This window comes from Hyaena hyaena, unplaced genomic scaffold, assembly GCF_003009895.1.
Source record: "Hyaena hyaena isolate Hyena2069 unplaced genomic scaffold, ASM300989v1 scaffold_230, whole genome shotgun sequence".
In the NCBI taxonomy this organism is placed as follows: Eukaryota; Metazoa; Chordata; class Mammalia; order Carnivora; family Hyaenidae; genus Hyaena; species Hyaena hyaena.
Window position 1 is genome coordinate 1,406,929 of NW_024080863.1, and position 26,274 is coordinate 1,433,202.

The 26,274-nt window shown below is 54.4% G+C and overlaps 2 protein-coding genes across 7 annotated transcripts in view; one reads left to right on the forward strand and one right to left on the reverse strand.

Moving 5' to 3' along the window:
• BIN3 (bridging integrator 3) overlaps nt 1-11,407 on the forward strand; it is a 43,373-nt gene extending 31,966 nt beyond the window's left edge. For all 4 annotated transcript variants that reach the window (XM_039243779.1, XM_039243782.1, XM_039243778.1 and 1 more), the window contains 5 exons: nt 1,371-1,507; nt 2,031-2,071; nt 7,426-7,567; nt 7,779-7,913; nt 10,519-11,407. In XM_039243779.1, the coding sequence (XP_039099710.1) occupies nt 1,371-1,507; nt 2,031-2,071; nt 7,426-7,567; nt 7,779-7,913; nt 10,519-10,665 (602 nt within the window). In that variant the 3' untranslated portion in view covers nt 10,666-11,407. The remainder of the gene's footprint in view (nt 1-1,370; nt 1,508-2,030; nt 2,072-7,425; nt 7,568-7,778; nt 7,914-10,518) is intronic.
• A 268-nt stretch (nt 11,408-11,675) lies between these two features.
• CCAR2 (cell cycle and apoptosis regulator 2) lies at nt 11,676-25,959 on the reverse strand. 3 transcript variants are annotated; one of them, XM_039243757.1, is made up of 21 exons: nt 25,857-25,959; nt 24,903-24,999; nt 24,527-24,618; nt 24,017-24,108; nt 23,698-23,812; nt 23,398-23,527; nt 23,119-23,215; nt 19,089-19,208; nt 17,092-17,314; nt 16,891-17,004; nt 16,364-16,527; nt 15,736-15,907; nt 15,419-15,649; nt 15,089-15,310; nt 14,357-14,501; nt 14,155-14,234; nt 13,628-13,774; nt 13,340-13,451; nt 13,053-13,241; nt 12,714-12,919; nt 11,676-12,490 (listed from the first exon to the last, which is right to left on the reverse strand). In XM_039243757.1, the coding sequence occupies exons 2-21, from the start codon at nt 24,958-24,960 to the stop codon at nt 12,446-12,448; spliced, it is 2,754 nt and encodes a 917-aa protein (XP_039099688.1). In that variant the 5' UTR covers nt 24,961-24,999; nt 25,857-25,959; the 3' UTR covers nt 11,676-12,445. The 3 variants fall into 3 exon arrangements, with proteins under 3 accessions (XP_039099688.1, XP_039099686.1, XP_039099687.1); XM_039243755.1 differs by having other exon boundaries at nt 14,155-14,237; XM_039243756.1 differs by lacking the exon at nt 25,857-25,959 and adding an exon at nt 25,295-25,548 and having other exon boundaries at nt 14,155-14,237.
• Nucleotides 25,960-26,274: the final 315 nt, after the last annotated feature.

Consider the following 26,274-nt stretch of genomic DNA (forward strand, 5'->3'; position numbering starts at 1 on the left):
CATTGTTTTCCTTCTTGGTGGTTTATACAGTGATGGTGTGTGACCATCCTAAATTCAGTGGCATAAAATAGTGAGGAATACATTCAAAACCTTTTCTCCCTTGAGACTCTCAAGCTGGTAGACACTGTGGAACAAGCATGCCCCTTCTGCATTCTCTCTGCCTGCCCCTCTAGAATTTTTTTTTCCCCCAAATAATGGAGACCCGAAAACTTGTATGAGCCGGAGAACTCCAAAGCTGCTAATAGATCTCCGCCCTGCCTTGGAGCTGCCATCTGATTTCCAGGCTCCCCACATGTCAAACAGGGTGTCGGAACATGTGAACAGGCCACGGCAGGGCAGTGGCCTCCATCCATGGGGAAATGGTACCAGTGAAGACCTTTAACAACATAAGCAGATACCGCAGCAGAGCCTTGTGGGGCCTGCCCACAGCTGTCTCCAGGAGAGGAGCGGGCAGGGCGGCGGGGGCCCAGGGTCTGGTCCTGGCTTGGCAGTTGCAGCTGTTTGACCTTGAGGGAGTTAAAACCTCTTTGGAGCCTTCCTCATCTGTAAAATGGAGCCAAAATACACTGCCTGCAATGTCTGCTGGGTTGGATGAGCCCTGGATAAAACCGTGGGGGCATGGGAAACCCTGCAGAGGCAGGATGGAAACCTGTCAGCGGCTTTGAAGTTCTTGGTCCATTACGTGCAAACGAAAGTCTAGAGGGGCAGGAAGAGACTGGAAAGGGGCCACGCTTGCTCTGTAGTGTCTGTACCAGTTCCAGAGGCTCAGGGAAAAGAAGTTTCTGAGTGTATGTCACTGAAAGCAGGGGTTGCCTGATTTCACACCAAACCCGGCCTCGGTTTGTCAATAAAGTGCCATTGGAACAAAGCCACCCATTCTTTAGGTGTTGTCTGTGGCAGAGTTGAGTAGTTGCAGCAGAAACCATGCAGTCCACACAGCCTGCCATCTTGATTTCTAGCCCTTACGGTATATTACCCTCGTCCGTGAGGGAGTCCCAAACCAAGCTTCACGTCCAAACCGCCTGGAGAGTTTCTTTAAAATACACATTTCTGGATTTCAGACTTACTGAGTGAGACTCTTTCGACCTAGAAGTAAGTAGTTTTTACGGCTTCCCGCCCAAATGTTTCTGTTAAAATCCAGAGTTTGGGAATGAAGTGATTGCAAAGGGTAAACTGCTCCGAAGGATTACCCAGAGCAGCCTCAGATGGTCAGGAATGAACACTGTCCAGGAAGGACGAGTGACTTAAGGCTCTGTGGTACTTTGTGGCCGGGGTGGGGAGGGGGGCGGGGGCGGTCAGGGTATGGCCCCTGGACTTAAGACCTTGAAGCCTGTCCCTTCATAGGTTCACCGAGCTTTGACTTCTTACAGCCTTGTCCAAATCTGCTGTGAAGATATCCTTGGACTTGCTCTCCAATCCCCTCTGCGAGCAAGACCAGGACTTCCTGAACATGGTGACAGCCCTGGACACAGCCATGAAGCGGATGGACGCCTTCAACCAGGAGAAGGTAACTGGGGTCTCACTCTCCCCCTTCCCATGACTTCTGTCTGGGTGGAGCGCCCGTGCAGAGTCCTACCAGCACTCTGGGGCCCTTGTGTCACAAGCCCCGTGAGCTCGTTCCTGGACCTGCTTCAGTGCCATGTGCCTCCTGTGACTCCCATGAGTTCGTATTGCTCACTGGGAGACCACGAGGAAGACTCTGCTCACCCGGAGCCCCCCCACATTCTGTCGTTGCCCACCCAGCCTGCCCCCTGAGCAAGGCTGCCAGCAGCCTGCAGTTAGCGCTGGCGGGAGGGGGACTGACCCGGAACAAGAACAGTACTCCCTGGTGCCCTCGGCGTCTGGGCCGTCATCGTCCTCTCTGCCTCGCTCCAGCTGTGGATCAGGGGTGCCCCCTGCCCCATCTCGTCCCCGCCAGGGCTCTCAGGACAGCCCTGTCAGCCCCCTTTCTCAGGAACGTGGAGCCCCCCCCTTTTAGGAAGAGTCCGACTTCCCCTCAGGTTTGATTCATTGGGTCTTTCTTTCAACAGGTGAACCAGATCCAAAAGACCGTGATTGAACCCTTAAAAAAGTGAGTAACGGCCATCTGGGGACCACAGGCCTCAGGGAACTAGGCTGGGGCACTTACTGGAAAGGCAGGCCAACTGGCCGACTGGGGACCGAATATCATTTCCAGCAGCCTAGGACCCCACACTCACAGGGGGTGACTAGAAACTCAACAGGGACGCTGGCAACGGGATCTGTGGCCCAAGGGCTGCCACTCGCAGTGGCTCCGGAGCACTCAGTGAGGATGAGGCACTTGTGATCTGCTGCCACAGACAGCCTCAGCTCGGTGGTCACTTTGCCATCGTTCCCTCTGTTCCCGGCTGAGAGCCAGAGGACCCGGAGCTTGCTGAACGAAGCAAGCAGAGATCTTGGCCAGCCCTCAGCGGGGACGAGCAAGGCCTTTCATCTCCCCGCCGCACCGGGAGAGCAGCTGCCTGCTGCACTCGGCTTTGGAGATGTGGGGGTGGCTGCACATGGGGAAGGGCGCAGCAGCGGGGTCCTGCCTGGGAAGGTCCCCTGACTCGAGACCCGACAGGGTCAGACATTCTTCTGTGAGGCTCATCTTGTCTCAGGCAGGCTCTGGGCAGCGATCAGACAGGCCTTATTCGCCGGTCCCCTGGGGTGGGGGGGGCTCAGGCAGGAGCATTGCCTTGAAGCTCCGGATCACTTCATCTTCCCCCCTTGCCTCTCCCAAAGCTCTGACCTAGAAAGGCTCCCGCTCCAGCCCAGCAGCTGCACTTTATTACCTCTTCTGTGGTGGTCCCTGGCAGCTGCCTCGCCAGGCCTGGGTAATGAGGCTCTGCTAATTACCATTAAGCCTGGATCGGGGCCCAGAGGGAGATGAAGAGAGCAGGTTTGGGTCCTCTGGCCCCTAGCTTTGGGGTTATTGGGCTCTTCACTCCCTGTTCAGGTCCAAGGGGTGGGGTCAGGGGAAGCTCTTCCCTAGCCAGGCTGTCTAGAGGCTCAGCCATCCCTCTGTCACTGGCCCCTTCCCCTACCCCCTGCTCGGGCCCAGGCTGCAGGGTCACATGAGGAACTGGGTGCTGAGGAGGTGAGGCGCTCAGGAGGGAGGTGGCAGCAGGGGCTCCATGGCGGGTGGCTTTCTGACTGGGTCCCCAGGACCGAGGCTTTGCAGCTGGGTGAGAAGGGCCATGGGCAGAGCAGACCCTGCCCCTAGGGTTCCAAGAGCTGCCACAGAGGCTGCCGTGGACACCCATGGCTGGCAAATCTAGGCAGGGGACACCAGCTCAGAGAGCTAGGGGACTGACTCCAGTCTTGATTTCACAACCAAGGAGGCGGCCTTGAAATCTGATGCTTGGCTTCTAGAGCCAAATGGAGAGAAATCCCGGCTGCTTCCCACCGCCCCAGCAGCCCACCACCTGCCAGGAAGGTGGGTGAGTGGCACAGGAGGCAGGCACCGTCTCCGCAGCAGATCCGCTGACCTCTGCCTGAGCCCCCTGGGCCTGCCTGCCCGCCAGGCTGGCTTCTCCACCCCATGGCCGACACGCAGTCTCCCCCAACCACATAAAACCGGCACTGCCTGTTGCCGCCTCTTGCCGGGAGAGAAGCTCCCAGGGACCCCAGCACCGGAAACAGGAAACTGCAGCTTTCCTGTCCTCTGATGAAGAACATCAGCACATGGCCACCCCGCCGCCCCCGGCCTCCCCCCAAGGGGCTCGGCCTCTAATCCCCCGGTCTCTGGGCTGCGTTCACATGGTCGGATGGGGATGCTTTCAATTTCCCTTTCCTGGTGGGTGGAAGATCCCGGCTGTGTGGGCACAGACTGAGGAATGGCAGGCATTCCCCACCAGGACCGGCTGCTCCCAGCCTACCTCCCAGCCGGCCTCTTTCTCCCTCCCCCCTTTCCCTCCTCCCTCTCGCTGCCTCCTCACCCCACTGCTTACCCTGGCGGGGTAGGGGGGACAGCTTGGTTGAACCTTAGGGGAGTCACCTGAGCAGAGCTTTGGCGAGGGTGTGGTGTAGGCCCAGCCCTGTTCTGCTTTCTCTGGAGGGTGGACACAACACAGATTTTAGGAGCTCATGACCCAGTGCGGAAGCCATGATGGTGCTCTCTGGAGGAAAGACCAGGTTGGTTCCTAACTGCTGAGGCGACCCTTTGTGGTGTAGGGCAAGTGCTCCCCGGCCAGCCCATGGCCCTGGCCAGGGCCCCGCTCCTCCGAACCTGTTTCCCCATCTGTGGGGGAGAGGCCTGTCCCCAACCCTGCAGTGGCTCAGTCCGCATTCAGGAGGAGGGAATGGAGGTGTCCCTGGCTAGAGCGGTAGGTTGAGCCGGTATGGAGGGTGGAGTCTGTACTGGCCCAAGGCCTTCAGTGTCCCTGCTAATTGGGGGAAGCAGGGACCAGAGCAGAGGGGGTCCGACTTCCCCGCCTTCTTTGTGGCAGCCCAGTGGAAGTGTAGACATCCTGCCTCAGGGGAGAACTGGGTCCCCCTCTGTAGGGCCCCCAGGGGGCGTCAGGTTGGGCCCAGGCTCTGGGACCAGCCTATGCCTATCCCCACCTCTCTGTCACCTTCCCTCCCTGACCGGAAGGTGGAGGAGAGCTCTGGGCATCCCACACCTAGGGCTGTCGCCACATGAGCTCCTGTCCTCACACCCCAGCGTGGTGCTCACACTGCCCAACACGTGGGACTGGCGTCCCTTGTGTTGTGTCTGCCTGGTTAGTGGGGAGGTGGGGCCTCAGTGGAGCATTAACACAAGCCAGGGACTGCAGAGCCCTGGGCCCCCACTCTTTCATCAGCCACCTCAAACACACTGTTGGGTCCCCTTGTCTGGCCTCAGTTTCCCCACGTTAATGTAAGAGGAGCATGCCACCTGCCTCTACCCAGGGAGTCCCAAAGCCCTGGGCCCAAAGCCATACAGGTGCCAAGTGACTCAGGACCCGTGTACGGCGAACTAAGCCAGCTGAGCCTTCTGAGACCTCTTGGTGTGACCAAGGGGGCCATTTGGGGAAGCAGAAGTTGGCATGGTGAAGAACCGGTTTTCCTGGAGGGTCTAACAGCAGCCGGGACCAGTGTGCACTGCAGGGCACAGGTGGTCTTGCTTCCAGAAGGCCGAGGAGCATCCTGTAGGCACACCCACTCCTACGCTGCCTGTCGCCGGGGTTGCCTGGCATTGCATGGAAGTCTGTGGTCCTGAACCTGTGCCACGCTCACCCCTCTGGGCTCAGGATTTGGCTCTCGGGTGGGATTCCTGTTTCCTTTGTAAGCTGATCCAGTCCTTGCATTTAGTTGGCGCTTCTGTGCCTTTGATCCCAGCCGTGGGAATCCACCCCAGGTGACAACTGAGGGCAAGCAAAGAGATAAGTGCCCTGGGGTCAGAGGGCAGCCAGAACGGCTCGGCCGCCAACGTGGTGGCCGTCCTGCCTGGCACCCGCAGAATGCATCCGTGGTGCCGCCCTCTCTCCACCTGCTGCTTCCTGCCCCATTCTTGTCCTGTTCGTGCACTCTCCTCCCAGGCCGCCAGCAGCATGGAGGGCAGAGGCCCAGGCACTGAGGCCACCTAAGCAGGCCACTTCTAATGAGACAGTGAGGGTGGCCGCTGGTGACCCCTAGTCTGGTTGGGGTTGACAGGGCATACGTGGAGGTTTCCCAGGCTCCATTGCACCTGCTTCCTTGAGTCGCAGGCCTCTCAGCTGCTGGGCACACTCCTCCCAGGAAGGGAGACAGGCTCGCCTAGCAACAGACCCTGTCAGAGCTGCCGCCTGAGGCACGAACAGCGAGGCCAGACCCTGCCCGTGGTCTTATGTGTTGAGACCTACCGGGGCTGGGGGACCTTTGTCCTGAAGGTACCTGCTCCCCACACGCAGCTTGCATGGCACCAAGGAGGCCTCCTCTGCTGGTAGACCAGTCGTTCAAATATCGATTTGATGACTGATTTGTCTAAGGGTCTTGCCCACTTCTAGTCTTTCCAGTTAGGTAGTGAGCCCATTAGGTCACCCAGCCAGTTAGAAGGACTTACGTAGTGCCCTTTCTTGGGGATAAGCCTTTTGTTTGACCAGAATCTACTACCTGCATCTATAGCCTTGGCTGGGGAATTCAGTGCTTTGGTCAAATTTATGTTCTCTGTTTTCTGGCAGAAATATTCATTATTCTTATGTCACGGGCACACTTGATTTGTTGGGGCTTTTAAAAACCAAATTCGTGACCATGCTCCTTTGAGAGCCACACTTGGAAAATCATTCCTCCCGTGGCATCTGAACTACCTGCGGACTGCCCGGGAGCTGACGGGCGGCTCCGGCCCCAGCGCTGGGGAAGGGGAAGTCCCCACAGCATGTCGTCTGGGCCATTCGAAGAGAAACCCGTTCTTCCCCTGGCCCCGAGTCGCCCCCTCTGTGCGTCTCAGCCCGGAGTAACCACTGTGCTGCCCTTTTCCGTGGCTGCGGGGCCAGATCTGCAGGGTGGATGCCTCCTGCCGGCTCCTGCCCCGCAGGCTTTGCTCTCAAGGAAGCTGCCCCATCTCCTCCTGTCCAGTTCCAGAAAACCTGCTTGCAGGCTTGCCTGGCCTTCTCCAACACTCCAATCAAGGGCAGTCCGGCATCCCCGCCTGGGATGCAGTCCTGCCCGATGTCTGTCTCAAGACCTCGTTGCTCTTCCCGGTTAAAGATGACATTAATCACAAAGAGGATGCCCACAGGGGCCAAAGGGTCCGCTGCTGCTCTTTGTGAACGGCCCTCTCCTCAGCATTCCCTGTGGTCCTTTTTAGTCCCAGTTGGGCAACAAGATGTCCTTGAGTCCTTCTCCTCAAACATCTGGTTCAGCGGTTTCGCCATTTCAGTGGTAGAACCAGAGGGTTCCTGCTTTTCTCATGGTCAGCTGGTAGAATTAGGCCAAGACTAGGCAGGTGTTGACTGCAGTTGTCCCTGCCGGTGGCACCATGAGGTGGTGGGGAGGTGCCAGAGAACTGGGACGCTTGAGTTCTCTGTGGGACAGTCACTACCTGGTTGTGACCTTGAACAAATCATGTCCCCTCCCTGGTGTCATTTTCATTGATTGTGTTAAAGGAAGATGTTGGACAGATTATTCCAAAGAGTCTTCATCTCTGCCATGCTCTGTGACAGGTCTCTGTCACATGCGGGGTCATAGGAGATGGATGGGGAAGGGGCAGCGGCCATACCAGTGGCTTCCTTGCATTCCTGCCCCTGTGGCTCAGATCACTAGAGTGACCCTTAGTCCTGCTTCTTTCCCATGGTCTTACCCTTTCCCGGGGCCAAGGCCTCATCTGTCTTACTCATGTGATGTCCCTAAGACTTAGAACAGGGTCTGGCACTTAGGAGGCACTCAGTATGTATTTCTGAATGGACACCGAGCTGCCGGGCTGCAGCCCCAGGGACAGCCTGTATCCAACTGGGCCGTGTCCGGCAGGTTTGGCAGTGTCTTCCCGAGCCTCAACATGGCGGTGAAGCGGCGGGAGCAGGCCTTGCAGGACTACAGGAGATTACAGGCCAAGGTGGAGAAGTACGAGGAGAAGGAGAAGACGGGGCCAGTGCTGGCCAAACTCCACCAGGTACCAGGAAGCGAGACGTGGGTGTGGACAACGGGCCCCATGGGTGACATGTGGCAAGTTCCTCCTTCACCTAGGGACCAACTCTGGGGCTGTGAGACCAAGACACCAGATGTGATACTGCCCCCACCTCCCCCAGGGTACACATCGTGCCCCCAGCATGAACTCCGGATAAGCCACCAAGAGCTGTGACACCCAGTGTCTTGTCCCCCAGGCCCGAGAAGAACTTCGGCCCGTGCGGGATGACTTCGAGGCCAAGAACAAGCAGCTCCTGGATGAGATGCCGCGTTTCTACAATAGCCGCCTGGACTACTTCCAGCCCAGCTTTGAGTCCCTGATCCGAGCGCAGGTGAGCCGGCTCCCTACCCTGCCCCCACTTGCTCCCCTGGCAGGCGGTCCTGGGATTCATAGACACCCTCGTGCCCATCCCCACTCCCCAGCTAGGAGCATGGCTTAGCCATTTTCTGCGAGGCCGGCAGTGCCGCCACCCTGCCCCCGCCACTCTGGGGACTCGGACTCTGAGCATTTGCTGGACTTACCACCTGGGCTCCCACGTTGAATGGCTTTTCCCTCAAGTTCTCTCTCTCCTCTCACTGTACCACCAGTGGCAAGAAGAAAGCCGCACAGTCAGCACCTCACTTTGGTGAGCAGGTTCCTGCCTGGTGCGCTCAGGCCGGCCACAGAGGCCTGCAGGGTGAAGGCCCGCGCCCCTGCTTCCCCACTCCAGCTGTTCCTCTTCTCTAGGCAGGAGACCACAGGCTCTCTTGACTTCCAGCAACCCTTGGAGGCGTCCCCACCCCCTGGGGAGGGCCATGCTCAAGGCCTCTGCTTGGGCGCCAGGCCACCGTGCACCCAGGCAGGCTGGCCTCTGGCCGCATGTGCGTGGCGGTGCACGGGGTAGGGGCCGGGCAGCTGGAGGGTGGGAAGCAGGGTGTGAGGACACAGTGTGCAGCTGCATGCAGCTCCTGCTCTCCTCGCCCCCCATTCTTCAAACTGTTAGCAGGGATTGTTCTCCCCATTGGTAAAAGAGAGGAGATGAAGGTGCGAAACCATGGTCTCCGCCATGTGGGACCCCCGCATCAGCATCTCGCAGGCACGCAGCACCCTGCCACCTTCCCCACGGTTCCCCAGCAGGTGACAAAGCTAAAGGCTTGTCCACCTCCAGCCCACTGCTGTGCTTGGCCTGTGTGTCTGGCGCCCTCCAGTGGACACACTCGTTCCTTGCAGCCAACAAGGGGACAAAGCCAAAAGGCCTCCCGGCGCCCAAGGGAAAAGCCTGATCCCAGGCCGCCGGCCTCTCAGCCTGTAGAGCACACCACAACTCGTGGGCTGCACGCCTGTGCTCAGAACCCCGAGCAGGACTGATGTTGGAGCCGAAGCCTGTTCGTGACCATGTCTTTGGCCGCTAGGGAGGAATGAGGCAGAGCACCAGCATGCACGAGTGGGGGGGCTCCCGTACTGCCTCCAGAGCACTGCCCCCGGAGGTGCGGGCTTCCTTCTAGCAGCTCAGCCTAGGCTGTGGAGGAGTGTGTGTAAGGAGCCCTGTGCCTTCCCTATCCTGTGCCGCCGCCACCCCTGCTCGCAGCCTCCTGTATGCTACCCTGCCCCTCCATTTGGTCGCTCACGGGAGGAAGCCCCAGGGTGCACATACTGGAGCAGGCTGGGGGCTAGGGATGCCCTGTAACCAGGCAGCGGGGGGGGGGGGGGGGGGGGGGGGGGGGGGGGGGGGGGGGGGGGCTGTTGGCTGTTTACTGCCTCCTCAGCACCAGCCTCCCCCCTCCCGGGGCTGTCGTTGCCATTAGTCACTGGAGAAGTGAGCATTCCTAGTGACTCAGCCTGCGCAGTGCGGCTCTGGGGCAGGGAGTGGGGGCAGGGCAGGCCATCCCCTGCCCTCTCCCAGCCCTAGTCCATGCCCCATCCCCTCAGGGGACAGCAGCATTTGGAGACCCTCATTTAGCTCCCCTCAGCCCAGGGGAAGTCCTGCTGTGGGGAGCTAAATGGGAGACCTCTCCTCAAAAGCAGCTGAGCCCCGGCCCTGCCACCAAACCTGGCGCTCAGCCTGGCCTGGCCAGTGATAGCACTCCGCTGTCTAGAGTGGAAACAGTGTCCGAATAGTTGTGAATCGTGGGTCATTTTCACAAAAGTGTTTGCCTTTGGTCATGAGATGGAGACTGAGGCAGCAGCCCCTGGTCTGAGCAGCCCTCTGCCATCAGAGAGTTGCTGATGGGTCTCCCCATCCTCAGCGCTCCCCCACGCCACTGCCGCAGGCCTCTCCCATCAGCCCCAGCGGCTACGCACATAGGGACATGGGAACGAGCTGGTCTGTGAGCCCTGCTTTCCAGCCAAACGGCCGAGGCGTGATTAATGGTGGGGAAGGACCAGGAGGCTACAGAGAGGTCACCTTTCTCACCTTTACCTCTAAGACAGACTCTCGGGGTTCTGGGGGCCAGCCATGCCCCTCTCCCATGGACAAAGGTCTAGCTTCACTGAAGCACCTCGGGTCAGGGCCCTGGCTTCCCGAGGACTCAAGAAGGGTCCTGCCAGTGCTCCCAGCCAGCCTCGGGCTGCGCAGTCCTCCTACACCTCTTAGCACAGACCCCGATGCCTTTTGGGGGCCTGGAGGGCTCCAAGGTCAGACCCCCGCCCCCGCCTCATCGAGACCCCCTCGCTCCCCTCCTCCTGCCATCCCAGCAGCAGTAGCGGACACTCCTGGAGGGATGGAGGCTGCGGCTTGTGTGCCTGCTTGCCCTGCAGTTTCAGAAGATGGGCCGAGAGGAAGGGCAGTGATGGGGGGAAGGTGGAAGGCAGCCCCCTCCACCCAGCGTGAGTGCTCTGCTAGAGGGAGCAAGCAGCGCGCGGGCCTCTGGGACGCTCCCAGGGGGTGCAGTGCTGAGGGGGCTTTGTACCCCAGGAGCCCAGTACCTGCCAACCTCCTTCTTCACCCCCGCCTCCAGGTTGGGTACTACTCTGAGATGCAGAAGATCTTTGGAGACCTGACCCAGCAGCTTGACCAGCCCGGCCACACTGATGAGCAGCGGGAGAGGGAGAATGAGGCCAGACTGAGCGAGCTCAGAGCCCTCTCTATTGTGGCCGATGACTGAGTCCCCGCCACCCTTTCGAAGACTCCTGGGATACAAGCCAGCCTCTCTGGTCTTTGCCCTTGTCAAGCTTAGGCTCAGGCGACAGCCAGCAAAAGGCCCTCCCCCGAGAGACGTATGGGGCCAGCAGTGGCCCCTGTTCTACCTCACTCGACTTCTGCAGGGAGCCTGGCACCAGGAGCCCCAAGCAGGCTGCTGTCTCCCCACCCATAGCAAGAGCCCAGGCGGGTAAGCAGCGCAGAAAAACTGCAAGGGCCTTGTTTCCGAAAGAACCGTCCAAAGGACAGCCTGGCCTAGGGCCCGAGCAAGCGTCCAGACTTCAAGGACACAGCTCTGCCCGCTCACCTGAGGTCTCAGCCTTGCCTGCATGGTCGTGATCACACCTACCTCCAAAGACCCACCCTGGGGAGTCCACCCGCCCCCTCCCCCCTTGTTGCCTGTACCCTTCAGACTCCTCTGTTCTGGGAGAGGCCCAAGACACTGCCTCTCCTCTAGCCCAGACTCCCAGAATGACAAAAGCTGGCTTTGCCCACTTCTTGCCCTTAGGTCAGGGGCAGAGAAGAACCCCAAGCCTTGTAGGTTCCCTAGGAAACCAGACTCCGCGCATGTAAATAGGCTTCCAGCCACCTAAAATGTCACAGCCCGGGTCACAGGCTCAAAGCAAAAACAGTGGGTGTGTCTCACCTGCATATTTGGAAATTTTATTTTTTCAAGTAACGTTTTCAATAAACTTGCCAGCTGTTTACTGTGCCGTAACTGAGAGGAGAGCGCCACCGCACGTTTGAGTTGGGTCGCGCTGCCCTCTGCTGAGCTGGCAGCACCCCTGCAGCGCCGTAGTCCCTCTTGACCAGCAGGGGGCAGGACCCAGCACACCCAGGGCTCCTCTCCCCGCCGCACCTTCTGGAGGTGTGCACCCCCATCCAGCAGAGGCTGGGCTCAGGACTAGGAGGAAGAGGGCAGCACAGGCAGGCCCAGAAGAGGAAGAAGGGAAGAGGCATGGAGGACACTTAGCCTGTTTTTGACTTTGGTTTATTTAAAAAACAAAAAGCCAAAAAAAAAAAAAAAAACCCAACTTTATATACAAAGTCAAACTGAAATCACGGATTATGGAGAGAGGCGAGACTTCCGGGGAACAGGGGAAAAGGCTGGGCCAGAGCCAATACCACATTCTGAACACGGGGAGGTGCTGGTTTCTTCTGGCAAGTCCGGGGTGGCTGGAGCACGGTGCTCTGGCAGACACAGCCCAACAGCAAGAGTTCGCTAGCACGGACTCCATTTCTGCCATGGCCAAGGGAGACCCTTCCCCCAGGAACCTGCTCCTGTACCTGGCAGGACTTGTGCCATCCAGAGGAAGGGCTCTCACCCCCCGCCAGAGTCCACAGCTGCTGCTTCAGTTTATTGGTATCAGACCTTGTGACATACTCGAAAAGCCTTTTCCTCCCCTGTCTTATTCTAAACTGGAAGAGGACAGGAGAAAAGTCAGCACAAGACTAAAGGGCCCCAGGAGAAATCCCAAGGTGGAGGGCAAAATGACATTCGAGGGGTGCAGAAGGTGTTGGATTTAGTTGTTGAGTGGAACCGGGGTTCCTCACGCATCCGTCCCACACAGCACAGACCCCACCCTGATGGCCTGAGCTCCTCTCCGGAGGCTGAGCGTAGGGTCAGCCACCCCTGCCTGTGGCTCGCAGGTCCTGCTCCAGCTTCTTTCTGGAACCAAAAGCGCTCGAACGTCAGCAGGCTCCGTCGCTGACCTCACAGGAGGGCAGCTCCTGCACCAGGCCCCTCAGTTGCTAGGTGCCGGCTCCTCCTTCTCTACCCAGCTGTCCGCCTGGAAGAGAATCAGGACTCGAGGAGGAAGGGCCGAGATGCGAGGACTACCAGCACTTCCTCCTGGGAGACCGGCCTGCAGCCGCGACCCACCGATCCCCCAAGAGCCGTGGGTGGAGAAGGCGAGGCGAAGCCAGGCAAGGGCAGGAGGGCTGCCATGCTGGTCGGCTGTCACCCCAACCAAGCCTTCCGCCATGACGGCCAGCTCGCACTTCGCGGCTCACCTTTTCCACCATCCGCTGCATCTCCAGCTGCAGGGGGGTCAGGCGCCTCCGGAACTCCTGGAGCAGTCGCTGCAGCTGGCTCTTCTGCCGCTCGGCTGTCCGCGCCGTCTCCTCGGCCTCGGCCAGCCGGCTCCGCAGCTCCTGCATTTCTGCCGCCAGTGTCTTGTTGGTGACTTCAGTGGCTGAGAAGCGGTTATGGCTCTCCTCTGGTGGGGAAAGAGCAGAAAGACCGCTGCTAAGCTAAGCAGTGCTGCACAGGGCGGTGCGTAAGGAGGGATCTCCACACACACGTCTGCACGTCCCACGCGTGCCGGGTCCCCGTGGCTTCAGACCACTCACCCAGCTTCAGTTCCAGTGTGTGAATCTTGTTCTCCAGGTAGAGCCGTCCGCTGTCCTGCTGCTCCGCGCGCTGCAACAGGTTCCCCACATTGATCAGGCTGCCGTTGTGGGACACCAGGCCTTTGTGTTCTGTGGGGGCGGCGCCTGGCTTTGCGCTTTTCCCAGAAGGAGGTAGCAGATCCAGGTTTCCTAAAAGGGGCCAAGAAAGAGGTTGAAAGAAGGGTTCTCAGGGGAGAGCAGCGTGCCCCGCCCATCCTCTATGGAAGGCTACAGGCACCAGGACGCACCAAAGAGCACCTCCTCGGGAAGCCCACTGTCCGTGCCCTCCTGGCGGCTGTACTGAAGGCTCCGGTACTGGCAAATGTTCTGGGTCACCACCCTGCTGACCAGCTGTTTGGCCTACAGAAAACACACGCCCCAGATACCCACTGATGAGAAGGTGCAAGCCCTTGCCCCCGTGCCACACAAGCACCCAGAACTAGAGCTCTCTGCGCCATGCGCGGGAATCCGGTGCGCGCACACTATGTTAGGGGCGGCCGTCTCGGAAAGGGCGGAGGGCACGGGAGAGAAGGCACCTGCTCTGCACTGAGCCGGAGCCCAAGGGTAAGCAGGATCCTCTCCAAGTCTCGCCGGTGCAAGTAGCCACACCAGTTGGCATCAAAAAAGACAAAAGCAAGGAGACAGTCCAAAGGGAGCACAGCAGAGGGGTCCAGCTCCTTGGGCTGCAAGAGAAACAAAGATGAACAAGATCTACAGAGAGTTCTCTCAACGGCTGAAGCACCCAGGATGTAGCCCTCTGAAAACCAAGCTGACCGAACAACACCCGCAACCCTTCCTCCTGGAGACAGGCCCCTGGGCCACGTCCACACACAGAGGAAGTGAGTGCGCCCCTAGGTCCGACACCTCAATCACATTCAGCCAGATGGAGATACTGAAGTGCCCCGGATATTAGGAACATACCGCTCCGGGAGCCAAGAACCACATTCTGTCTTTTGTCAACCAGCATCAAATGGTACAAGTTCCCCTCTCCCAGTAGAGAGTTAGAGGCCTTACTAATGAAATAAGCCTCGCTGAATCATGTGGGAAGGAGAAGAGGGCTCACCATGTCCTGAAGAGAAGAGAACTCCATCTCTGATTGGTTCGAGGCAACCGACCGGACCTCAGAGTCCTCCAGCTTGGCCCCTGCTGCAGAAAGCCTGCAGTAAGCCTGGGGCAGGGACCACATGGGCCCAAATCCCACAGCTGTAACAGGACGGCAGTCCGGCCACAGAGCCAGGAGGCCGCTGTATGGTGCCCGCACGTACCAAACTCCTCCTCTCCGTCGTCCCTCAGGAGCAGCAGCTCCGGGTCAAGTGCCATCTCACACAGATCCTCAGATGCCTCACCCCGGGGTTTCTCTTCTTCCTCTCCCCCAGAAGATGGAGGTTTGGGCAAAAGCCCATCTTCCTTCTAGAAGCAGACCACGATGAGAACGGTCATCTCTAACTGCTAATGCTTAGAACAGCCAACATTTGAGTATCAACCGTGTTCAGGCACAGTGGTAAGGGCTTTGTACACACACTCCCATTTACTGCACTTCATTACGTGGGGTTCAGAGCACACCAGGGCGGCTCCCGGGCACCTGGAGTTTTCTTTAGGAGTCAGTCTCAGTCCCGAAAGAAATTATACGTTTACTTGATGGCATTTAGGCAAGAAATAGACCCACGTGCTTTAGAAAGGGTTAAGGAAATGTAGCACTCTAGTTAGCCATCAAGTAGCCCAAACACCCGTCCTCCCCACAGCACTATTTACTGAGGCTTCTGTGCCGCCCTGGCGGGTCACCCATGCCACCGGGCCGCTTCCCCTCTCCTCAGCACACCGCCTCCTGGCTGTGCAGCCATGTGGGAGAGCAAGGTGCCCTGCTCCTGAGGACGTGCCAGGGTGGTGAGGCGCACACGGGCTGGGAGAGGAGCCCCGTGAGGCCCCCAGCAGCACCTGGTACTGTGCAGCCCTACTGTGTGCAGCCCCAGGGCCCGTGCGGGCGCAGAGGTACTCACCGGTGGGGTGTCTGGCTCGGCGGCCGTGCCCTCACTCTGTACCTCATCCTTGGACTCCTTGGCGGCCTCTTCCTTGACTGTTTCTTCTTCCTTGGCCGCCTCCTCCTTCTCAGGTTCAGGTGGGGCCACAACCTTTTCAGGAAGGCTCAGCAGCATCTTATAAATCCTATAGCCAAAATCCCTCTGCAGCATCTCCAGAAACAGTTCAGCCAACACCATCACCTGGTAGAAAAGTCACCAGGGGTCCATGAGCATCAGGAAAAGGGGAATATTCAGGCCCTGCCATCCCAAACACCCTGCCACCCAGCCTCCCTAGACTCCTGTGCTTACTTCAAAAGAGATCCTTTCTTTTGGCCTCCTGTCCTCCACAATACTGTGGAGGGACAGGTTTACACAGCCAGGGCGAGCCATGACAGCGGGCTCTAGAGGGGGTGGAGGGGCCTCTGGGAGATCAGTGTCCATGTCCTGCTGGGCAGTGGCCTCTGGGTTCTCTGCATTCTGTTTAGAGGTGTCTGCTGCTTGCTCTGAGGCATCAGCTGTCTGTTCCGTAGGCTCTGCTTCCTGTGACAAAAGTCAAGAGCGGTGACCACCCGGGCCCAGGGGTCAGGGCACCTACTTGCCCCCTTGTTTGTAAGGCTCGGTCTTACCACAGACACCTCTGGGGGTGGGGGAGCTGCCTCTGCGGCTTTCTGCTGGCACAGGGCCTCCCACTCTTCCAAAGTAGGCATGATGGTCCAGACGTCTGGCAGGTACACCACCACAGTCTGGAGCCGCCTCGGGGGCCCCGGCTGCAGGTACTGAAACTCAGCGAAGCGCCACCTGCTCACAGTAAAGGAAGGAGGAGGAACTGACCCATGACCTTCACAAGCAAGTGCCTCAGTTTCCAACCAACACTTAATGAGCACATACTGCATACGAAGCTTTGAAAATACAAAAACAAAAGACCCCAAGTCCTCAGGAAATGGTTCATCAATGGGGAGACATAAATAAGCAGACAATTACTATCCAAGGTGCTACAAGCAACAGGGACCACTAATATGGCAGAGGGATCACAGCTGATGAGCCTTGGAGGGTCACCTGCCCCTTAACACACATACACATTCCTAGTCATGCTCATGACCAAGGTGACCATTACGGAGGGTCAGAGGGAGCAATGAGGTAGGACTAGGGAACAGAAGAGAGCTAACAGGTCAGAAAGGCACAGGAACTTGACCTCCTAAACAGTCTCGCCAATACAGTGGGTCAGCCACAGACAAGCCTGGGGCAGCCACTCACCACTTTGTGCAGGTGCTCAAGTCAATGCCGGTCTGGGCTTGTGCACAGCGGATAGCAGTGCGGACTAGCACCTGTGGGTCGCCCTTGGGGTCGAGGCCATCCAGAGATGGAGACCACTCACCCCCAACCAGCACCGCCTCTTCTTCTTTTCGGCCCAGCAAAAACTACAAAAATGGATCCGCGATTAGAACAACAACAATTACCTGGATCTCCCACCGTGAAGCAGCCTACCCCCCTGGGAATAAAAGCAGCAGGATGTAGTGAAGAATCCACCACACGGGGTGGGAACAGTGGAGGGGTAGGTCTGTGGATCTGTCTACTCGTGAACGTGAACCAGCCACGTAACTTTTTCTGACAAAACATCCTGAGCCGTGCTGTCCTGGGGAAATGAGTGGTAGTGGTGTTTCAGCTCTGAGACTCCTGGTTTCTACGAGTTCATGACTACAAGCCAAGCTGCTGAAAACCTGACAGGGAGGGCCTGGACATTACCAGCGACTGCATCCTGCCTCACGGACGTCAGCTCTTACCTTAATCTGCTTCAAAGGATGTTCTGGTGTCTCCCTCGGCTCAGCCATGTCATCCACAAAGAGCATGCAACAACGATACAATTCCTCCAGTCCCGGGGAAGAGAGCAGCAATACCTGTGCAGAGGCAGCGTGAAGGACACACCCGAGAGCTTTCTCAACCTCCAACAATGGGATAAAGTGGCAGGACCTCAGCCCACTCACCTTGGAACTATAAGTGGGATCGCTGTCTGCAGGGATGGGCTCAGCACCAGTGTCTGGAGCTGGCTCCTTCTCAGAAGATACCTGGATACGGCTTGGATGATGGAGGGAAAAGGGCTGGCTCAGAGGGAAGGCTGACAGCCAGCTCAGACACACAGCCAGAAAATCTGAGGGAACCAGGAGGCTGCGGTAGCGGCGCTGGAGTTCTAAGAAGTCACAGGTGGGGCTGCAGGAGGAAAGCAAAGGGATCCAGACTGAGCAAGTCTAAATTATTTTGAAAAATGGAACCATATCGTGAGTTTAAGCCCCACGTTGGGCTCTGTGCTGACAGTGTGGAGCCTGTAGGATCCTCTGTCCCTCTCTCTGCCCCTCACCTGCTCTCTCTTTCAAAATAAATAAATAAACAAAAGTAATAATAATAAAAAATGAAACTATAAAAGACTTGGAGGGGAAAGGGCAAATTATTTTCTAATCTGGGAAAGAAGACATCCCTGAAAAGGATGGATGAGATTTGACCACCAAAACATTTCAACCTCTCATAGTAAAATAAAGTCCAACTGGGGAAGAAAAAACAGAAAAACATTTGCCAACCACAACAGCTCAGGCTCACCGTCTTGATATGAGGAGCCCACAAATGACTAAGAGAAAGTTGACAAGTCTGAGAGAAAACTGACATCAACAGATACTTAACAGAAAAAGGAGACTTAACAGCCAGTGAAAATATGCTCAGTCTCACTCATAATTGAAGAAATGCAAATCAGAGTATCACTTTTCACCTATGAGACTGACAGAGATCGAAACGTTTGACAAGGTACCCTGGCCGCAGCATGGGGAAACAAGTACTTCATGCCCCGCTGGCAAGAACATAGATCCACACAGCCTCTTGGACAGAACTAGCAATGTATGTCCAAGTTTAAAATCAGCCCTTTGAGCCAGCTACTCCATTTCTAGGAATTGATCTCAACAGAATACTTGCTCCTGTTCACAGAGATATTTGTAGAAGACTGTTTATTACAACAATGTGTTAGGACAATTAAAAAGTGAAAACGGAGAACTGGCTAAATAAAGCATCTGCCCATATTCAATGGAGTATCGTGTAGTTACTGAAAAGAATGCAACCAATCTAACAAATGTTAACATGGAATAAATTCCAAGATGCATTAAATGAAAAAGCAAATACATACAAGAAGTACATACAAGAAGTTTCCATAGATGTTCCATAGATGTTCCATAGATGTCAAAAAGACACACTATATGTGGCAAATTGTTCACAGTTAAATTCTGAGGAGGCTCTACACGCACCCCTCGCCATGATGTGGGGACCACACTGTCTTGTGAGGCAGGTGGGTCAGCATGGAGCACAGGAGAGGCCCTGCCTGGCCCCGTGGACAGGAACTGGTGACGCCAGGTAGAGAGGTGACAGCCTCTTTCCCTCCCACCTTGAGGAGGGGGTGACAGGAGGCTGCCACCTCACCTCAGCCTGGGCTTAGGTGAACTTTGCTACGGGGGCAGTGGCTGGAGCCCTGCCTCTCCACTGCTGGCTGGAATGTGGAATCACTCATCTGCCTCTCAGTCAATGAGTTGCTAAGTGAGACAGGTAGGCTTGGGGGCCAGAGTCCTCGTACACTGTACAGCACTTGAAAAAGGATTCAGAGGTTCCCTGGAAAACGAGTCCCAGGGTTCCTACGATCTATAGTTTCTACTTGAATAGAACTGGTATTGGGTACCTGATTCTGAATCGGTAAGTCTTAGTGATAACCTGGCATAATTATTTCTGGCAATCAAATCATAGAAGTTCTATCAGGGAACCCATGTAAGTGGTGCCATGCTGGTCCAAATCTGAGATTGAGAAACTGAAAAACTCACATTAAAAGAAACAAAAAGGTCCCAAGCACATGACCCCATATAAACCACTTTCTCTTGCATAGACTCTATCTCATTTCCACAAGAAACTGTTACCAGCTGCGAACCTCACCCCCCACCCCGGCCTTGCCACTCACCTGTCCACAGTATAGGGAGTGAGATGGACCCGGTAAGGAGGCAGGTCATGCCTTGGTTTCTTAGCACCCCAAGGCTCTCCACCAGCCCGCTGTTTGCGTTTCTTGGAGTCATAGTCATCGCTGGAAGTTGGTCCATCACAGGAAGGAAGAAACCACACTGTTACATTAAGATTCAGTACACACTGGCCTAACAAGAACTGGAAACGATCTGAATCCCCAACATCAAGGAAGTGGATAAAGAAGCCATGCTAACAGCCATGTGACACAATTATAAAGTTATTAAAATGGATATTTAAATACTTACGATAACAGAAAACCACCCATGATAAACAAAAAGACTAATACATGATAATATGTATACAGTAGTGCCTCAACTGTGCAAACTAAGCTTTTAAAAACTGAAAAGAAATAAAGTATTGGGGCGCCTGGCCGGCTCAGTCCATGGAGCATGGGACTCTTGATCTCAATGTTGTAAGTCTGAGCCTCACATTGGATATAGAGATTACTTTAAAAAAAAAAAGAGAGAGAAAGTGTAAATGAAAAACACCTCTGACTGGTAACACTTATAATTTTATTTTTTATATTTTTCTGAACTTTAAAAATTGCAGGAAACATAATTTTTTGAAATAAGCAAAGATTTTAACTGATTTTTAACATGAGACACATATATGCTACCATGCAAAGGGTTCTATAAAGCAAGTTTTATTAAGAGGCCATTCTCGTAACAAACCCTAAACAATACACATTAAAGTAAAAAAACAAAAAACAAAAAACCACTCAAACCCTTTGATCCAGTAATTCCACTCTTGAAAATTTATCCCAAGGAAGTTAATTCAAAAGAAAAACAGAGGTTATAAACAGTGGAAAAAATTCAAACCAAGAGTAAGAAAACCACATTCATATCCAGCAACACCTGAACTTTTATAGTAAATAAATACAATAATCATACAGCCGTTAAAACAATCATGAGGATTACGCTGCAATATGGAAAAAATGTTTCATCACCTTAATCACAATGTATAAAAATAATTTGGACTCTAGGGCACCTGGATGGCTCAGTTGGTTAAGCCTCTGATTTCGGCTCAGGTCATGATCTCTTGGTCGCAAGATCAAGCCTCTCCTGGGGCTCTGCCACTGATAGCGTGGAGCCTGCTTGGGATTCTCTCTCTCTCTCTCTCTCTCTCTCTCTCTCTCTCTGCCCTACCCCCCTCACACGTGTGCATGTGCACTCATTCCCCCTCTCTCAAAAAAAATTAAATATTTAAAAAATAGTAATTTGGACTCTAAAGTTAAAATTTAATTTTTTAAAGTTATAAAAAGTATGCTCATATATAAAGACCACAAAAGAACATAGGAAAAAAATTGTGGTAATTTCTCTTTCCAAAATTATTTTCTAAAGGTGTTTAAGAATGGTTACCTTTTAAAGGGAAAGAGGAAATGACACATTTTTATACTATTTTGTAACTTTATATAATAGCATGTACTACTTTATACATTTCTATGATACAACACTTATTATAGTATCACTATGTTACGGAGTCAATAAATAAAAATAGAAGAGGGGTGCCTGGGTGGTTCAGTTGGTTAAGCGTCCGACTCTTGACTTCGGCTCAGGTCATGATCTCATGGTCGTGAGATCTGACTCCTACTTAAGATTCTCTCTCCTCTGCCTCTCCCCTCCCCAAAAAAGAGAAAAACCTTTAGACCATTAAAAAAATGGCGATTTGGTGAGGGGAAAACTCCTGTGTCTAGAAAGAAGTAAAATCAACTGGCATGTAACTGGGCTGCCTGCAGTCTGTTTACCAGAAGGCCTCTGCTCTTCCCTTCAGACCTGCCTGCACTGTTTCCCTTGTCATTATAGCCCTGAGCATCTGAGTTCATTACATTTAACACAGAGGTTTTCTTCTTTTCTCTATGTGCCTGGCTCATTTCCCTGCTCATTAGCATCTCCATCCAAAAGCTGCCTTCTAATCTCGCCTTTACAGAACGTCAGCTTCCACATTTCTAACAGAGTCATTCTGACAGCCCTCTCCAGCTCGCGCCTGACTGCAGTGAACTCTTTGGGAAATGCTGTCAACCCCTAGTGAAACCGGACGTCCCACTGAATCCTGGAATCAATGGCCAGTTTTCTCTCCTTACTGTGAATCGTCAGGAACACAGCGGACAGCAGTACCAGTGGGAGACATCTCTGTAACCTCAGCAGGGTACGGAGATGGCATATCCCGCTGGGTACACCTGTCCAAAAACCTCAGTAGTTCAGTACTGGCAGTCCAGCGGAGACACTGTTCCCTCCATCCCAGAACCTGAAATTTAAAATAAAACTTGGCTTCCAGCCAAAATGCTAACGTAGCTCGACTCCTTTGTAAACTTGTTGTCCCAGAGTGCCTGAACTCCTACTGCCCCTCTCCTACTTTGCAGATTGACTAATGGTGTATCTCCCTGCCTTTCCCTAGAAACCATGACACTGAAGCATTATGGAAAAAGTAATGGCACACAGGCCTTGCACAGGGCTTAGCATGTCCAGGACAATCCAATGCATATGACTGTACAGAAAGACTGAGTTGGAACCTAAAGCAAGAAGTCAATAGCAGCCATTGATTTCCACCCAAGCTACATTATCCCTGAGGGAGTTTGCTGTGATTTGGTAATGAAGCCTTCAATAAACTCATAGAACGTGAGACGTAGAAAGTCCTGGAAGCTGAAGGCCAGGAAATGCACAGGGACAAGGGGTGTAAGTGTGTGCAATATATATACTGGTCACTTGAGAACAAGACGGTGTTTCATGTAGTGGGGGGGGCACAGAGAACAATCCTAGATCTACAACTAGACCATCCTCCTAGTTAGAAATCATAATGGCCTAGCCAGCCACAGGGAGCCACCACTAGCTTCAGCAGACTACGTCCCTCTGCCTACACTTTTTCCCTGAGTTATTCCGTGCTCCTTTTAAGAGTTCACATTGGAGTTCATTCTCAGCCTTCATTACGTAATAATCTACTGGCATCGGGGATCTTCCTCATCAGTAGAGTTCTCACTTCAAAAACGAAATTGAATATGAGAGACTTTTTTGGAGTGACGAAAATGGTTTATATCTTAATTGGGGTGAGGGTTACATGAGATTTTCCATTTGTCAAAATTGGTTGAGATTTGTGCATTTTCAACCTATATAAAATTTGCCATAAAAGATTTTTTTAAATCTTACAAAAAAACAAGTTTAAGGCAGGGAGTAGATGGAAAACACTGATACTTATTGAAGCTGGATGGTAGGTATATGAGGGTTCATCATCTTTTTATTTATTTTACTTCTGTTTACAAACTTCCATAATAAAAAATTAAAACAAGGAACAACAGAAGGACTAAAACCAATCTTAAGCAAACTAGTCCAGAGCTTAACTCTTAAGGATTATAAACAAAATCTTTTAGGGAGAGAGTAAGGCGGGATAAGGAACACACGAGCCAGAGAGAACAGGCAGCATGCTCAGACAGTCCTTGAAGTTCACAGACAATAGATGGCCTAGGACACCTCCAAAGCCCCAAATCCACTCTGCCAGCTGCCCAGGGGCCATGAGTCTATCTGCATGATCCAGGCACAGGCCTGGGCTTCTGGGCAGAGTACAACATACACATTCTAACACTACACTGCTGTGTAGTGTATATAAAGAAACATGTTTTCTATCAGAAATTAAAACCTATACTACAATGTTACTTTTTTTGGACAATTACTATTTTCTTAATAGTTTCGATTTTTTGACACCTCAGTCTTGACTAGAAATAAAAGGGAAAATTATATATTTTAAAAATTCAATATGGTATTTTGAAAGATGAACTGCATCAAATCCCTGCTTGCTGAACCAGTTTATAAAGTTCTAATATTTGCACATACACCTCAATGCATTGGCCTATTTCATGGTGAAGAGCCTAGCTAGAAAGAGAAATCTAGCTGCGGAAAGAGAACGATAACATCAGCAGGTGGCAAAGAGACACTGCTCCTAGAAACAAATAAAATATCTTCCCTGCTTAACCATTCTCTTACCTTCGGCCTGGATCCAATCGTCCGTGAGGGCCCCGAGCAGGAAATCTGTTCAGGTGGCTCAGATGAAGTGTGTGGGATGTTTGGAAGAGACTCAGAGCTGCAGAGAAGAAACGGCTGGTGACTTGCAAATCCTAAATATCCACCCAACTTCCCTGTCCCTTTCTTCCAGTGACAGAAGTACCCACTTCTATTCTGGGAGCAACACCTGAGAGTTACAGGCCCATTCAGCCAGAGGACCCTGTAAAGCCAAATCCCAACCTCCACACCACTGGTACGCACGCTTCTGAGGAAAGAGCGGGGGAATCCGGTGAGGCTGGAAGATCAGCTGGGGCTGAGCTCCCAGAATCCCTTGCTTCTGGCCCAGGGCTGCCACGTGTAGTAGGGGAGGTGCTGGGGATTTCAGCAGGGGCTGCAGAACAGTAACCAGGAAAGTCAGGGTGTCCCATAGTTGGCCTGCTCACCACCTTGGAAAGATGCAGCCCCACCCCTCAACAAAAGTAAGGTTCTTGCCCAGCTTTCAGGCCACAGGGGCTTCCCTCCCTCCCCTTTCTAATGCACATGCTGAGGAAAGATGAATACCTGGTTGGAGAGCGTTTGCACCTTGACAGCATTCCAGGGCACTGCCTGGCCTGGGTTGTATGCAGCCTTCACCAGCACCTTCTCACCCAGCTGGGGCAGCCGGCCCTTCACCACACTGCCAGCACACAAGCCAGGAGACCCAGTCAGGAGAGAGACCCTGGCCAAGCCACCTTGACTGCCCCTATGAGGCCCTTCCCATCAAGATTTCTCACACCTTGCATAAAAACAGCAAAGCAATGGCTTTAGAGGGGTCCCGCCAGCGTGGTGACAGAACTGAACTGAATAAGCATTTCCAGAAGGGGACTAACCTCAAGCCTACCTTAGCTGAAAAAAGACCTCTTCATCCACCACCCCAAAGTAGTCATGCAAGCTGGTAACAATGCCAGTGAAGACCCGCTGCTTCTCCCCACCCTGTAAGAGAATAGTGCAGTTTGAAAGTCATAGAGAGCATCTGTCCACACTCTGCCGTTAGCGTCTCCTCTCCAGCTGAACCGCACCGGGTTCAACAGAGCACTGCATCAAGGTTCACGTGAAGGAGGCATACGTGTGTAGTAGTTATAATTCTGTTGCGGGGGCGTGGGAAGGGGGATGGATCACGCTGATTCTGAGGTCATAAGCTTCCAGGATTTCCAGTTCTCTAATTCCAAGAAGCACCCTAAAGACTCCCCTAGAGCCAGAACTTAGGGGTGTCTAGGCACCTCCATCCTGGCCCAGGCCAAGAGTGTCAGGAAGGATGAACATAGCGATGCAAGAATGAAAGCACCAGGCACCCATGCGTGCTGGGATAGTCTCAAGCGTTGAACCTCACTAGAAAAAATGGCCAACCTACCTGAAGGTGCCTGGCATTTTGGGACAGGTCTGTGGCCACAGGAGGAGTGAGCAAACCAGGAGGAGGGCCCAGAAGAGATGTTGAAGCTGCGCCTATGTGGACAGAGAAGCAATCTCCAGGAGGTGCGCCTACCGTTTTGAGCACCAGAGTCAGCCAGAAGATACCGTAGACCCAAAGGACAAAGTGGCTCCAACCAACTCCTCCACTGGGTTGGAGGGTTTCACTGACCACTGCTGTGCTCATCTCCTATTTTCCTACTAAACGCTGGCAGTAAATGACACTCCACCCGGGGTAACCCCAAAAGCCACATTTTAAAAGACTATCTCCAAAGCTCACACTACTCAGTATGAAGCCAAGCAGGGATAAAGGTGGTCACCTGAGAAGTTGCGTCCCCCTGGAAGCGGGTTGATCCGCTGGCGCTTAAACTGGGACATTGGGAATGCTGTCCTCTTTCAGAGTCTTAGAAAAAAAACCTTTAATCGAAAAAGAAGTTAAGTTAACAGCCTAGAGGGAAATTTTCCATCGACCTCCCCGCAAAAGTAACATCTTAATAGAGGTGAGATGGGTACCGAAAACGAATGGAGGTGGAGAGAACATGAAGAGGAGCAGTAAACGAAAAAATTACATTGTTCCAGTATGCCCTCACAATAAATTGGTGGTGGGTGATACTGTCAAGCTATTTGAAAGAAAAGGAAACTGAAGCTCAAAGACATTAAGAGACTTGCCCAGGGTCACAGAACCAGTTAGTGACAAAACTGAGACTCGCACCCAGGTCTCCCAACAACTTAGCGCTCCTCTCACGACGCCGCACCACCCGCAGATGCTTGGGGAGACGGGGGGATTGGAAAGAGCCCCGGTGACATTCATTCATTCAAACACATCCGCCAAAATGCTCCACGCAAGGCCCGGAAAAATGGAGGAGGCTGGTGCCGGAGGGAAGGTGTGGGCCCTCTCCCCGGAAGCCCGGCCCGTTGTTCCCCGGACGGGCTGGTGTGAAGGTAGCCCTGTGGCTCGGCCGAACGCGAATCCGCCAGCGCGCCCGCCCGCCCTCCTGCTCCCTGGGCCTCCGCTCCCGCCTCGGCAGCTGCCGGCACCGGGCCTCCCGGGCCGGGCCGCGGCGGGGCCACCGTGGGAGGACGAAGGCGCGCGGTTTCTCCTCCTCCCGCCCGCCCCCAGGGCCGAGGCCGTTGCCAGGGAGACGGGACTTGCAGTCCGAAGGGGGGCTCGGCCCCTTCCGCGGCCCGTGCATCATTGCTGCCCGGCCCTCGCAGCCCCTCGACCGGGAGAGGGGCGAAGGGGCAGAGGGGCGGCAGGGGGCCCCCCAACCCACCTGCGGGCCAGGGCCGCGACACCGGGGGGACAAAGACACCCGGAACCACCACAGCCGCTGCTGCCGCCACCACCGGAAGCGCCTCTCCGGAAGCGCGACCACTGGTCGGAAGCTGCCACTCTCCCGGATATGGTCCCTCCCTCCTCTCCACCGACTTCTCCCTTCCCCCAACACCCGCCTGCCATCCCGCTCCAACTGTGGAACGGAAATGCACCTTCCCCGATCGTATGCGCGTGAGGAAGCTGGGCCTCCGTGGTGTCCTCGTTTAAGTGTCCCATTAGAAAAGTAGGCTTTAGAGATTTGGTTCCTTGTCCAAAGACAGCAGGAGCTGGACCCCCAAATAGAAGAGAGCACCTACCACCCCACATCTGGCCTCATTCTGACAGACCCCAGGGCTGCAGCCGCAAGAGAACCAGCC